The 15509-nt window shown below is 47.5% G+C and overlaps 1 protein-coding gene across 1 annotated transcript in view; it reads right to left on the bottom strand.

Moving 5' to 3' along the window:
- Window positions 1–15070, bottom strand: part of OTUD4 (OTU deubiquitinase 4) — a 45598-nt gene extending 30528 nt beyond the window's left edge. Inside the window, exons 1-7 of the mRNA XM_073642490.1 lie at window positions 14445–15070; window positions 5576–5659; window positions 3273–3323; window positions 2869–2915; window positions 1882–1954; window positions 1194–1275; window positions 757–904 (exon numbers count right to left, since the gene is read on the bottom strand). Of these exons, the coding sequence (XP_073498591.1) occupies window positions 757–904; window positions 1194–1275; window positions 1882–1954; window positions 2869–2915; window positions 3273–3323; window positions 5576–5659; window positions 14445–14600 (641 nt within the window). The 5' untranslated portion in view covers window positions 14601–15070. The remainder of the gene's footprint in view (window positions 1–756; window positions 905–1193; window positions 1276–1881; window positions 1955–2868; window positions 2916–3272; window positions 3324–5575; window positions 5660–14444) is intronic.
- Window positions 15071–15509: the final 439 nt, after the last annotated feature.

Below are 15509 nucleotides of genomic sequence, written 5' to 3' on the forward strand. Positions count from 1 at the left end.
AAAGTTGCCTATTTTCATGTGTACTATTTATTTATGAAGAATTAAAACCATAGTTAGGCTTTAAGTATTGCAAAATACATCTTTAGACTTTTTGATTATCGAATAGCATATTGCTATCTCTTTGGTTTACATATTGTCATATATATTTGTCTGACTCTTATTATCCTCAGTATACAGGAAAAAGAAAGTTAGCCATTAAAAAGCATCAACCACTAAGGACTCTCAAATTGTAATATTTTTCTACCTCAGTACAGAGATTTTGTATTCATCCTTCATTATGGGTACCAAACATTATGGGATGTTCTAGGGTCAGCCGACGGTTAGTGGGGGCCCCATTTGTGCTCATCTCTAGGGTGCCAACCTCCACGGTCAGGTTGTGCCACAGTTTAGAGACAACCATTTGACTCTGCAATTGGTTAAACCAATTGTAGAACTTCTTTAAAGGAGTATTACCAGTGATCAGTAAATTATCCTCTTTCCCGTAGCTAGAGGATAACTTACTGACTGCTGGGGGTTTGACAGCTGGGACCCCCAGTGATTCTGAGAACGTGGTTCTGCAGAGCCCAGTCTTGAATGGAGCAGCAGCGTGCATGATCAACTTCTACTCCTTTCATTGTCTATAGGACTGATGGGAAATATCTGAGAGCTCTAACCAACTTTCTCTGGCACTCGCTTACTATCTTGGTAATAACCATTTAAAATATTCCCAGTTCAATTTTGCAGGCAATATATTATATACACATTGCTTATAATTACCCAGCAACTTTATTTTCCTCATCAGATCCTGAAGCTCCACTGATGAAATCCTCCTCTTCAGGCTTGGAATCAAAAGTATCAGCTTTTAACACTTCTTTTGTAACAGAAAGCCCAAATACCTTTTCGTAGAGCAACTCATAAATGATGGCTAAAAAAAAAAAAAAAAAAAAAAAAGAGGATGCAAAACAACAGATTAGTCGCCCAAAAGTAAATTCATCTGCATTCGCCGTAAAAGTATAAAGAACTGAATAAGTAATGCACACCATCCAATAATACAGAAGGACTTTTTTTTTTTTTTTTATATTTATAATGAAGTTACAGCATAGGTGATCAACGTCGAAACGCCGGGGCCCACTGATCATTGGAATGAGGATCTCGAGCCACCGTGGGAAATCCCCCCTAAATCTCATACAACTGTTTTAGATTTATTTACTTACATTGGCACAGAGAGGCACTCTCAGCACAACGTGCAGGGTATATGATGTCGTAATGGTTTCCATTAGAAAAACAAAGCTGTATCTAAAAGAGAACAAAACAATATGTGCAACATTATTTCAATGTAGAATTACGAATTGCTCCCAAAAAAAAAAAGTCGGGTGAACTGACCTTTTGGTTTGCCCTAAACATCTCGGCAGCACATGGTCCTTTGTAAACAGGACCGACGGTGCCAAGATCAATGGCAGCCAATTCACACAGAATGATCTATTGCAGGTGCATCTTCAGCGCAGTCTGCCTGTCTAAACTATTAAATGACTGGTAACAAGTAGCTGATTGGCGGCAGCGCTACCAGTCGGCCGATGTAAGCCGCCAGTAAGGATAATTGGCCACAGGTAGACAGGTCTTGATATTAGCACAGCAGCAATGCAGGCTATAGGAATTGGCCTAACGTTGCATATCAGTCAGAAAAACATTATAATCATCTGCTTGCCGCTGTATAAACTGGAGATATAAATATTAGATAACTATGGTGAAATTTCATCTAGGATTATTTTTATATTCGCTCTTTTCTTCTATATAGTCGCAAAAGAATGGAAATGTGGGTTTGTCCAACAACTGTATAACATTAGCTAATAAATCAATTGCATAATGAAGCGTATATTACAATAGTACAAAAATCCAACCAACCTGATCAGAAAAGCCATTATCAGTGACACGAGCGGGAGGGGCATTAGCTTCTTGATAAATGATAAAATCTTTGCTAAAGAACAGAAAGCAGAGACACTAAGTTAACAGCCAACACAAGATATTTTACCCATTACTGAACCATAAATAATTGCGGTAAGATGTCCAGTATATGACATTTCCAAGATATGTACGGCATTGGGAAATGGAACGCCATTGTATAAACACATTTAACATCAAAGGAAATGTAGAATTTTTCCATATACATCAAAACCATTATATCTCCAGGATCCTCTGGGGCTCCAATAAGTAGTAATTAAGCGTAAAGGGAACCAGCCATCACATGCTAGTTGTTCGAACCAAAGGCGTAAAGAATCAGACACTGGTGCAGGATTGCAGCCATGGATGTTTTACTATGAAACGCTGCCTCAGAAAAAAAAAAAAAAAAAAAAACACTACTCTGAAAAGCCGTTCGCCGACTATGAAGGTTGACAGTCTAGTCTACGGCAGATCCCGGCCAGCTTCTCCCCATCCCGATCTCCATGACATACAGGTTTTTTTTCTTATGTACACAGCCTGTCTTTTTAATTTCTCTAGACTTCCACAGTTAAAGGCCCTTTGGTGACATCATGATGACATGACCGTGATGTCAACAAAAGTCCTTAAGCGGCCTTGACCTCGGAAAAGAAGCGCTAGAGGCCCCAGAGATAGTGGGGGCCTTGAGAAATTGATTTGTTTGCCCCCATTCCACCCAACACAAGCCCTGCATACCAGCCTGTCTCCTCTTCAGTTCTTCTAGACTCCCGCAGTTAAAGTACCCTTGGTGACATCATCGTCACATGACCATGATGTCACCAAGTAACCTTAAACCTTGGAATAGAAATGCTTGGGGCCCTTAAACTAGTGGGATCCCTGAGAAGTTGCCCAGAGTGTAGTATGTTTCTTAAATCTTTACTGTACATATAAGAAAAAAAGACAGACATTACCTACCTGAACATTAAAGAAAGGGCACTTATTTCAACTTGACCAACCCATTCCTACAGGAAATAATAGAAATTGCAATAAAAAAGTTCCCAACATAATCAGAGAAATAATAATGCAAATCACTGTATACAGTCACTGGAAAAACATGAATAAAACCCAAGCCAGCCTTTAAAACCAGTTAGGACAACCTCTTAGAGATATTCCATGATTTTTAGAATCTTTAACTGATGACTAATTCAACCACTAGAAACGCAGTTCTTCTCTATTTTATCCTCTACAAAGTCCCACATTTATTTTCTTGTAGAAGCTTTTTCATCGTAAAGGAAAGAAATTGCCTTTGGTGTACCACCCAAGACTCACAAGGTAACCTGAATCAATAATATATCAGTCTACAATAACATCGAGCGTACCTGTGGATTTTCCAGACGTTTCAAATACTCTTCAAAAGAGCCCTCAATAAACTAAAAAAGAACAACAATTGATCGTTAAGGCAAAAAGGACATTCCCATCATCAGCAAATTAGAAATTGCATGATCTGTTGCTGTATGTTCTTCTCAGTGTTTAGCATTTACAGTAGCACCCAAAGTTTTTTTTTTTTAATATAAAGTGTGATTATTCCTGTCTGGTTGTTGTGATGTCATTTTCCTGGTGATTTTAGTAAACCGGAAGCAAAGAGTTGTCAGCTATAAGGAAGAAAATTGTGTTTGCATCATTTTATCCCTTTATGTGTTAGTTTTCAACATTTGCTGGGCCAAATGTTTTGCATATCTTTTAGCCCCCTTTTAAACGACTTAAAGGAAATCTGTCACCCCCTGGGAGATAACAGACCTCTACTATGGGCATACAGGTTATAGAAAAATAAATCTGTATATACCTGTATGGCCCATAGAAGTTTGATTGCAGAGAAAAGTGTTTTTATCACCTCTGTGATCCACAGGCTTGGCGTCCAGGAGACTCCAAGAAATCTTCGCCTGTTTATTATTCCCTGAAATCCCCGCCTATATGTTTCTTTACCATATTCCCCCCCTTCCTCTGCACGTCACAGGGTTCTGTGACGTGCGCTGTGTTCCTTCTCGGGCATGCCCAATGCTCCGCTCACATAGATCGCGCTTTGCTTTATCCCAGCCCAATCTCTCCGTGCACTGCGCCACAGGTTTCTATTGCGCAGGCGCCGGGGAGTCACTGTCACTTCCCGGCGCCTGCGCAAGATTCCTGCGGCGCAGTGCACAGACAGATGGGGCCAGGATGAAGCAAAGAGCGATCTATGTGAGCATGCCCGGGAAGTCAGGGAGCACAGTGCACGTCACAGGGCCCACTGACGTGCAGGGTAAGGAGGGGGGGGGGGGAATATGGTAACTTAGCATATAGGTGGGGGTTTCGGGAAATAATAAACAGTTAGGCAGGGATTTCTGGGCGTCTGGGGGCCATACAGGTATGTATAGATTTAATTTTCTATAACTTGTATGCCCATAGTACAGGTCTGATAACTCCCAGGAGGTGACAGATTCCCTTTAAGATACAGCAGCCGTAACTGACAGTGGTATTTCAAGGGGTTAATCGGCCTCGATCGGTTCCAAAACCGGCCAGGGTTGATACAGCAGGGTGTCACCCGCGGGATTTGCACCCACTGGGGGTTGCTATTCACTTATTCCTCACTGCCATTTTAAAACCGCGGTCAGGAGTAAGACCCCTTAACAGCCGCTGTTTTAATGCATATTGGCGGTTGTTAATCATAACCCCTTAAGTTCCCACAATGAGCTTTTGGTTTATTTTTGACATTGACCTTTCAGCACAGTGGATGGGATTCCAATCTTATGCCCACTGTGCTTTCTTTTTAAATTGGTAACATGTCAATTTCTCTTGTAAGTACATAAAACTACGTTTTGTGTGCGGATTTTCACCACAGAATTGAATCAGATGCAGAGAATGCATGTGTATTGACGTTTCACAAACATGATTAAAATGCACGTAATCCGCAAATTGCAGCAGCAAAAAACACAAGTAACCTAATAGGTGCAGAAAATCTGCAACATCAAAAACTCATCGTGGCAGCATTGCCTAAAACTTTGGAAACGAGACACAGCGTAAGTGCTGTAGGGGTATATAGATTTACGTGCCTCCAGCCTTTCATATTAATGCAGGTAACTATGCCTGTTCTGTCAAGAACTGCAAAAAAAAATCAAGCACTGACGCCTGCAACACAGTGGGGCGATCAAGCAGCGGCAGCTAATTAGAAGTGATGGAAATTATAGTTTTAGCATTTTCTTTCAAAAATAAAGGATATGCTTCCTTCATAGGCAATACACATGTAACAAGACAAGAGAGGAATGCCCATTGACACGAAGGGACACCAATTTATTAAGATCACCATGGCCCCTATGGGCCAGAAGCTGTGCTCAGTTTTATCTAGTAGGGGAGGTCCCATTAAATGCAAAGCCTCCATTTGCTGGAGATGTTATAACCCAGTGTTCCCCAACTCCAGTCCTCAAGGCCACCAACAGGCCATGTTTTCAGGATTTCCTTAGTATTACTCAGGTGATAATTCCATCACCTGCACAGGCAATAATTCCATCACTTGTGTAATAGTAAGGAAATCCTGACAACATGATCTGTTGGTGGGCCTTGATGACTGGCGTTGGGGGAACACTTATAACCAACTGTATGAGGAAGCTATAAAACTAGACATCGGGAAATGGAAACACGTTTTACTTACCGATTCAAAATGGTCTCGATTTTCACCCAGATACTGTATACAGGATTGCCTAATTTCCAAATGTCTTGCCTGAGAGTGCAAAACCTAAAACAGGAACATAAACATATTACATAATCAGATTATGCCATCCTTCTATTTATCGCTGCCAACGTGTAGGATGAGAGTTTTTACACTTATTACAGTAACACTAGCTAAACTCTGATGCAAGGAGCAGATGTGTTCCTTCTAGGCACCCTGGGAGTGTCAGCGTGGCTGAGTGGGCATTGTCTGTATGTCAAAAAGGGACCAGGAAACAGACTAATAAGGCTGTGTGCACACGTTGCAGATTTGGTGCGTTTTTGAAGCATTTTTTTCTGAATGGATCTGTGACAAAAAAAGAAGCCAGCAAAGTGAATGAGAAACCTGAAGTGTCAGGCACACGTTGAGTAGTTTTGACTTGCAGATTTGGTGCAGAAAATAATCTGCAGTGTGTCTATTCTCTGTGCGTTATTCATTCATGGAATGCACTGAAAAAAAAGCAGGCAAAAAAGCAACATTTTTGAGGCTGTGTTTTCCTGCCAAGAAATACAGAAACGTTGCAAAAATTTCTGCAATCAAATACTCAACGTGTGCACATACCCAAACAGCTACCAAGTAAGCAGAAGAGGAATGGGGAGGGTGAGAGATATAATAAAAAAATAAAAAAAAACAGGCAGCATGAATCAGTGTGGCTGCACAACTGCAGCCAGATATTGTTTTTTTTTCCCCAAAATGCTCTGGTGTTTTGGAGAAGCCAGCCAGGGACTATAGTGAGAGGCAAGACAAGTCTGGTGCGCTCCCGTGCTGGCTTCTCCACGCACCGCTCTAGATGACAGGTCTCTCACAGGTGTGTACACAGGAAAGGCGCGGGGAGAAGCCAGCCGGGGGCTTAATCACTGGACTAATCTCAAATTGGTCTATAGTCTCTGGCTGACAAGTCAAAACTATATTCAGAGAGAAACATACCTGGCAGCAGTCGTGCAGCCATGTACAGATTCATGCTGCTCGCAGCTTGGGCAGCATGAATCAAGTGACAGGTTCCCTTTCAAAATATTTTCTATTCCCTGGAAATCCCCCTTAAAGATACATAAAATCTGACACGTTACAATGTATACAGGTCCACAAATGTTGATAAGAAATGTTCTCACGTGCCATGTTATAGATTGCTCACTAAAACAATGCACAAAGAAACCTTAGGCTATGACAAGTGCCAAACTTAGGGTTCGTTTACACAGAATAACCGGCAGCACGATACCCCCAGCAATTGGTAAAAGTTTACCGATCGGCAGTGGTTGAATACCTGTTTAAACAGGCAGACCAAAGTAGATGAGCACCAAGCGATCTATATTCGATCCTTCAGTGTGCATAGGCTGCCGTAGTTCTCTGCAGCACGAGAACGATGCACCGCTGGGAACGATAATCTGTTAGGTAACAAAAAAAGATCATCTCACCCGATGAACGAGAACTTTACTCGTTCTTCAGGTGATAGGCAGCCTGTTTACTCTGCAACATAATCGTAAAATTAATGTCTTTAAAAATTGTTCAGAATTAACTTGCAGTGTGAATACTTCTTTAGGGTATGTCCACAAGAGGAGACTGAGCTGTGTGGATTTTCCATATCTGTGGTAATATCAGTGTGTTTCTGCCATGTTCTTATTAAATCATGGCAAAGACTATTCTTTTTACTGTAATTTGGAAAATTCTCAGCATGACGGCATCGTTTGAACATACCCTTATGGATTCAGGGTCTTTTTTCAAATTGTGTTTTGCAGTGTCCACCATAGATCTAAACAGAGAGGTTTTCCAGATCTACGCTTCATGAATGCCACTGTGAAGCCCTACAATGGCATCTGTTGGCCATCAAAAAAATAAAAAATACCATGAGGCTTTTTACTGGATGCCTCTGTGAAAATGTATTTCCTTTGGCAGGTTCCCCACAGCCAACATTCATAGTCCGAGTACAGACGGCAAGCTTTGCATCATACTGACCCAAACTCGACGCCCTAGAGGCTGTTCCATTCGGCACAGGAGACCAGCAGCCTGTCCATAGTTGGCGGTCCGTACTCAAATCGTGAATGTCGAATGCATTAAACCTACCGTAGTCTTAACCAAGTATTTTTAAGCTTGTGAACTAGATATTGGAAATAAAGAGGTAACATTACAACTTTTGGCAAATTAAGAATGTATCCGTGTGAACTGGTAGTACTATACTACGGTGAGAAAACAAAGATCCTAAACAATGGAGTCATGAATAAACGGGGTTTAACTTTAATTGGTTTCACCCCTGCTAGTTTGCTTTGTCCTATGTTTCGATGCTGCTGTACATTATACCTCCAAGAGAAACCAGCTTGTTTATTAGCTAGAACACAACTGAAGCCATACATCCCCCTAAGCGGATGATCATCCATGTGAATGTGTGCAGTGAATTACTGATCCTCATTACGATGCCAGTGAAACGCTTTATCTTGAAGTATCTGGAATCTTCATCAAATTCTTGAGTTCACAGAAGTAGATAACAAGTATATACAAGCACCGCATAACAACATACAGACAGGTGCTTCACGATGCCTCTGGCTGCAAGTATCTAAAGGATAAGAGCGGTGTACCGGCTCATTACACCACAACGCTCGCCCTCGGGGATAGGCCTAGAACCACCACTGATCGATAATGCTAAACAGAGGCCACAACATATCCCAACCTTTTCTAAATGTTTAGTTACCCTATAGGATGTATATACACGTGGTGTACACAGCACATGGAAATTCTGTAGGGAAAAAAACTGTGGACAGAAAATGCATACTGGGACTGGTGTATTGTGGATAAGATTTCACAAAATCTCATCCACACACTAAGGAGAAAATCTGCAGCAGAAACCGACCATATTTGTGGCTTGTCCTCAGACTTCTGCAGTGGCAATAACCGCTGCGAGAATTGTTGCTGAAATTCGGCAGATTTGCTGCACGTTTCACCCATTACACTGAAATCTGCAGCATAAATTGAGAAGTTTGCCAGCATACAAAATAGGAACAAGTGCAAAAATATCTTTTATTCGTTCCACAGCATGTCACCACGTTATCAGCCCGCACAGGAGCCATTTGTTAGTGTCAGCATGGGCCAATACATGGGAACATGTTGTATGGCCAATAAAATACATTGCTGCACCTTGTCTCCTATATAGATCGTGGCATACGTCTTTTTTTTTTCTCTGGTGATGTCTAAGTTTGGCGGAGGACAGCCAGACTTTTTGACTATACATCCTATAATAAGTTTCCGTGGTTTTGTCCTGATGAAGTTTGAAACGCGTTGGCCAATAAACTGCAGAAATTTATTCCTGTCTTATCCTTTGACGGCAGTGCAGTTCAATCCATTTTCTTTCCAGTGCTTTAGAATAAGTTAAGAGTATTCTTGGCCTTTTTTTTTGTTTGTTTTGTTTTTACCGCAGCATAAACTGCAGTAAAAAAAAAAAAAAAGACGTTTTTGTGAAACTCTGCTGCGGTCATATGAAGATTATTTTGGTAAAGAAAATCTGCAAAAACTCCATGTTCACATACTCTCAAAATCTGCACCATGTCAATTTATGCTGTGGATTAGGATGAAAGTTACGAAAAATCTAATCCATAGTGAGCTGTGGAAATTCCACGACACATAGGCCCTTTGGTAACATACCCAACATTGCAAGAACCACAGTTTTAGGCTACTTGGGCCAGTATACAAACATCTATAGAAATGTATTTTCTGCTATGATCAGATTAATGACTACAGATACCTGTCTGCGTTCGGCAGAAACCCATCGTACCCGAATCCCTCACACACAAAAACGATTATGTCAGCCGATGTTCAAAGGGGAGAGGGGAAAAAGCCGATGCCAGACAACGCTGATAGCAGCATACCTCCTCTGAAAACAAAAGGATCAGGTGTTGAAATTCCAACAGTTTGATCCTTCCGTGCCTGGAATCATCAGCCGGGAGAGATGGCGACAACCAGACAATCACCTAATGTAAATGGCCAGCCTAAAGGGAACCTGTCACATTATACAGGCAGTCCTGTCTGTGAATGGCATGGTATAGAGACGGAGAAGCGGAGCAGAATGAGAAGTAAAAACATGCAGCCATTTATAGATGTGTACATGTGGCAGTGTCAACATACCTTCTATAAGGAAGGGAAAAAACAAAAATCCAAGGCCAACACTAGGGTATCTGTGACAGATATGCAATGGATGCGCTGGCAGAGGATTAGTTTCACTCAATTTAACTTTTCCATGCGGAAATAAAGGGATATTCAAACCTTGTAGCTATCCACAGGGTATGCCACAAATGACTAGTAAACATGGGTCCCAGCAATGGCATCTATAAGGAAAGTGGGGCCAGATGGGGAAGACGTGGTAGAAATGTCCATACAAATCAATGAGAATTCCAGCCACCTGTCCACTAACCGCAGCACACATCATGGTGCCATAGGTGGGATCCACAAATACTCTACAATTCCAGCATATCCTGTGGAGACAGCATAAGTGTTACCGTTGGGAATACCCCTTCAATGAGAAGAACGAACATTCTCATTCACCTTCTGGAAGATTTTTTTCAGCTGCATGGATAAAAATGTGGATTATTTTTCCTTAAGTATCTAAGCAGGGTTACAAAAATCACATTTACTTGCATTGAAGACTAACTGTAGGTGGATTTGAGAATTTCTGTATGGAACTGTGCCAAAAAGTTTATCAGCTCAGGAATATGTGAACAGGTCCTTACAGAAACGTAGCAGAGCCCATGACCCCGATAAGAGCCCTGGACCCCTGATAAGAGCCCAAGATGGTTTTCCATAAATAACAGTGCTGAGCTTCCTGAATCTACAAGATTGATTGTTCTCAGTGAGAGAAACAGAATAATAATCTTGTAGTTATGAAACCTTTTAATGGCTAACAAAAATAAAATAAGTGATGTTACAAAGCAAGCTTTCGAGAATACTTGGGTCTCTCCATCAGGCCTAAGTAGTCTCGTTAGCCACTAAAAAGTATCATAACTACAAGATTATTATTTGTTTCTCACTGAAAACAATCAATCCTGAATCTACAGGCACTCCTAACACATGGAGAGCGTGCGACCATGCAGCAGCACACTAATGGGAGGAAAGGACAAGCAGCATCGAGTCTACTGGGAGCACAAGACAGCAAGGCCGCTTTACCACCTCCATACTATACTGTAATGTCTAGTATACAGCTCTAGTACCATCCAGGGTGGGATTAGTCATTACAAACAGTTCTTATCGACTGAGCTCCCAAGTGTGAGACAAACTAGCACATATTTAGCCCCACTAAGGCTATGTGCCCACGTAGCAGATTTGATGCAGAGCGTTTTGCCTCTCTATGGCAGAAAAAAACGCATGCAGATTTACATGCGTTTTATCTGCCAGTGAGAAGAGTTTTTATCATGCATTTTCGCATGCGTTTTTTCAAGCACTTTTCCAAGCGATTTTGAGCATCACTTGGAAAAGTGCTTGACAAGTTGGTCACACAATATAAATCCATGCAACTGGCATGGATTTATATTGTGTGACCAACTTAGATGCTTTAAATGCGGCATCTATAGTAAAAAAAACAAAAAAAGAATTAAAAAGTTAAAAATAAAAAAAAACCTGTATACTCACCTCTCCGGTCTCCTCCCGGCGGCAATCCTCTCTCCTCGGCGTCCCGCGGTGTACTGGCAGGACCTGCGGTGACGTCATTTAGTCAGCTGATGGTCACGCGACCATCACCTGACCGCTGACGTCAGCGGTCGCGTGACCATCAGCTGATTAAATGACGTCACCGCAGGTCCTGCAAGTACACCACGGGATGCCGAGGAGAGAGGATTGCCGCCGGGAGGAGACCGGAGAGGTGAGTATACAGGTTTTTATTATTTTTAACTTTATTTCTTTTTTTCACCGCGTGGTAGCCGGGATGAAGAGGAGTTGTAGTCTCCTCTTCATCCTGGGTACCACACACACCGCGATTACGCTGCAAATTCATGGCCATTGAATTTAATTGAAACGCAGCAAATCCACATATACCTGCGGGTTTGCTGCGTTTCAATGTTCCTCAATGGCTGCGAATTTGCAGCGTAATCGCGGTAGAAATGGTCATGGCACGCTAATTAGCGCATCATATGCACAGCACATAAGAATTCACATTGCTTTGCATGGCAGACCGTTTTACAAGCATTTTCGCGGCCGTAAAAACGCTACAAGAACGTTACGTGGGCACATAGCCTAACTCTCACAGTTCTTGTGGTCACTACTGCCTGTTATATGTCACAAAGTAGTGTACTATTCATACCCACTCATCTACAGTAAGCTGCATGCACACCTGCACTGCCCCCTTCAGGTAAGGTGCTAGAACTCTGGCTCATCCACAGATCCCACCCCCCTTCAGAAAGCAGGCCCATCTACAAAGCCCCCCCTAGTACTCAGGCTCAACCATAAACACCCCCCTCTCCCCTAGTCCTGAGGCCCCGTCCACAGAGACACCCCCCTCTCCCCTAGTCCTGAGGCCCCGTCCACAGAGACACCCCCCTCTCCCCTAGTCCTGAGGCCCCGTCCACAGAGACACCCCCCTCTCCCCTGGTCCTGAGGCCCCGTCCACAGAGACACCCCCCTCTCCCCTGGTCCTCAGGCCCCGTCCACAGAGACACCCTCCCTCTCCCCTAGTCCTCAGGCCCCGTCCACAGAGACACCCCCCTCTCCCCTAGTCCTGAGGCCCCGTCCACAGAGACACCCCCCTCCACAGAGACACCCCCCTCTCCCCTGGTCCTCAGGCCCCGTCCACAGAGACACCCCCCCTCTCCCCTAGTCCTCAGGCCCCGTCCACAGAGACACCCCCCCCCTCTCCCCTAGTCCTCAGGCCCCGTCCACTGAGACACCCCCCTCCACAGAGACACCCCCTTCTCCCCTGGTCCTCAGGCCCCGTCCACAGAGACACCCCCCCTCTCCCCTAGTCCTCAGGCCCCGTCCACAGAGACACCCCCCCCTCTCCCCTAGTCCTCAGGCCCCGTCCACAGAGACACCCCCCCTCTCCCCTAGTCCTCAGGCCCCGTCCACAGAGACACCCCCCCCTCTCCCCTAGTCCTCAGGCCCCGTCCACAGAGACACCCCCCCTCTCCCCTAGTCCTCAGGCCCCGTCCACAGAGACACCCCCCCTCTCCCCTAGTCCTCAGGCCCCGTCCACAGAGACACCCCCTTCTCCCCTAGACCTCAGGCCCCGTCCACAGAGACACCCCCCTCTCCCCTGGTCCTCAGGCCCCGTCCACAGAGACACCCCCCCCTCTCCCCTAGTCCTGAGGCCATGTCCACAGAGACACCCCCCTCTCCCCTAGTCCTGAGGCCCCGTCCACAGAGACACCCCCCTCTCCCCTGGTCCTCAGAGACACCCCCCCCCTCTCCCCTAGTCCTGAGGCCATGTCCACAGAGACACCCCCCTCTCCCCTGGTCCTGAGGCCCCGTCCACAGAGACACCCCCCTCTCCCCTGGTCCTGAGGCCATGTCCACAGAGACACCCCCCTCTCCCCTGGTCCTCAGGCCCCGTCCACAGAGACACCCCCCCTCTCCCCTAGTCCTCAGGCCCCGTCCACAGAGACACCCCCCCTCTCCCCTAGTCCTCAGGCCCCGTCCACAGAGACACCCCCCCTCTCCCCTAGTCCTCAGGCCCCGTCCACAGAGACACCCCCTTCTCCCCTAGACCTCAGGCCCCGTCCACAGAGACACCCCCCTCTCCCCTGGTCCTCAGGCCCCGTCCACAGAGACACCCCCCTCCACAGAGACACCCCCCTCTCCCCTGGTCCTCAGGCCCCGTCCACAGAGACACCCCCCCCTCTCCCCTAGTCCTGAGGCCATGTCCACAGAGACACCCCCCTCTCCCCTAGTCCTGAGGCCCCGTCCACAGAGACACCCCCCTCTCCCCTGGTCCTCAGGCCCCGTCCACAGAGACACCCCCCCCCTCTCCCCTAGTCCTGAGGCCATGTCCACAGAGACACCCCCCTCTCCCCTGGTCCTGAGGCCCCGTCCACAGAGACACCCCCCTCTCCCCTGGTCCTGAGGCCATGTCCACAGAGACACCCCCCTCTCCCCTGGTCCTGAGGCCCCGTCCACAGAGACACCCCCCTCTCCCCAAGTCCTCAGGCCCCGTCCACAGAGACACCCCCCCTCTCCCCAAGTCCTCAGGCCCCGTCCACAGAGACACCCCCCCTCTCCCCTAGTCCTCAGGCCCCGTCCACAGAGACACCCCCCTCTCCCCTGGTCCTCAGGCCCCGTCCACAGAGACACCCCCCCCTCTCCCCTAGTCCTGAGGCCATGTCCACAGAGACACCCCCCCCCTCTCCCCTAGTCCTGAGGCCATGTCCACAGAGACACCCCCCTCTCCCCTGGTCCTGAGGCCCCGTCCACAGAGACACCCCCCTCTCCCCTGGTCCTGAGGCCATGTCCACAGAGACACCCCCCTCTCCCCAAGTCCTCAGGCCCCGTCCACAGAGACACCCCCCTCTCCCCAAGTCCTCAGGCCCCGTCCACAGAGACACCCCCCCTCTCCCCTAGTCCTCAGGCCCCGTCCACAGAGACACCCCCCTCTCCCCTGGTCCTGAGGCCCCGTCCACAGAGACACCCCCCTCTCCCCTGGTCCTGAGGCCCCGTCCACAGAGACACCCCCCTCTCCCCTGGTCCTGAGGCCATGTCCACAGAGACACCCCCCCTCTCCCCTAGTCCTCAGGCCCCGTCCACAGAGACACCCCCTTCTCCCCTAGTCCTCAGGCCCCGTCCACAGAGACACCCCCCCCCCCCCCAGGCCCATCTACGCAGCCCCCACACTACACAATCTCAGGGACTGTACCTGCTCAGCCACTGCCCTGAACAGACAGGAGCCGTCCTTGGCAATCTTCTTCCTGTACAGCCCATGTGCCCTCAGATAAGCGTCCATTGCAGCCTCCTCCGTGGTTCCATCACTGCCGGGGGCAGGGGCTGCGCCTTGCTCACTGTGGCCGGCCATGGCTGCCCAACTGCCACAAAGCAAACGCCGAAACGAAAGTCAGGAAAGGCCAGGGACGCGTCCTTATCTAGCCCACATGGGCGAGAGGTAGCCGGGCACGGGGAGGAGAGGGGCCGTGTGGCATGGAGCCTGTGTGTGGGGGGCATGAGAGGGGCACAGGGTCTCCACGTGTAGCGCCAGCTGGAGGTGACAGACAGGGCCCCCTGCTACACAGCGGCGGGCAGCATGGAGCCCGGGCCCATGACTGTGACCAGGGCAGGTGGGCGGAACGACCCTCAATGGAGGAGCCGCCGGGGACACGGCCAGAAACGAAACTGACTCCGGATGGGAAAAGTTTTGTTTTCAGTTTGGAGGAGTAATGGGAGCAGGAAGGCGGCGGCGCGGGAGGAGGAGCAGGAAGTGCCGGGAGCAGCGCGGACAGGCGCACAGAGGCCTCACTGCCAGCGAGCTCAGGGAGCACAGCGGCGTGTGCTGGGGGCTGTACACTGTGCTGGGGGAGGAGGTGTACACTGTGCTGGGGGAGGAGGTGTTCACTGTGCTGGGGGAGGAGGTGTACACTGTGCTGGAGGCTGTACACTGTGCTGGGGGAGGAGGTGTACACTGTGCTGGGGGCTGTACACTGTGCTGGGGGAGGAGGTGTACACTGTGCTGGGGGCTGTACACTGTGCTGGGGGCTGTACACTGTGCTGGGGGAGGAGGTGTACACTGTGCTGGGGGAGGAGGTGTTCACTGTGCTGGGGGAGGAGGTGTACACTGTGCTGGGGGAGGAGGTGTACACTGTGCTGGGGGAGGAGGTGTTCACTGTGCTGGGGGAGGAGGTGTTCACTGTGCTGGGGGAGGAGGTGTACACTGTGCTGGGGGAGGAGGTGTACACTGTGCTGGGGGAGGAGGTGTTCACTGTGCTGGGGG

The sequence above is a fragment of the Phyllobates terribilis genome, unplaced genomic scaffold (assembly GCF_046119375.1).
Source record: "Phyllobates terribilis strain yellow unplaced genomic scaffold, ASM4611937v1 Scaffold_1__5_contigs__length_1240528914, whole genome shotgun sequence".
Lineage (NCBI taxonomy): Eukaryota > Metazoa > Chordata > Amphibia > Anura > Dendrobatidae > Phyllobates > Phyllobates terribilis.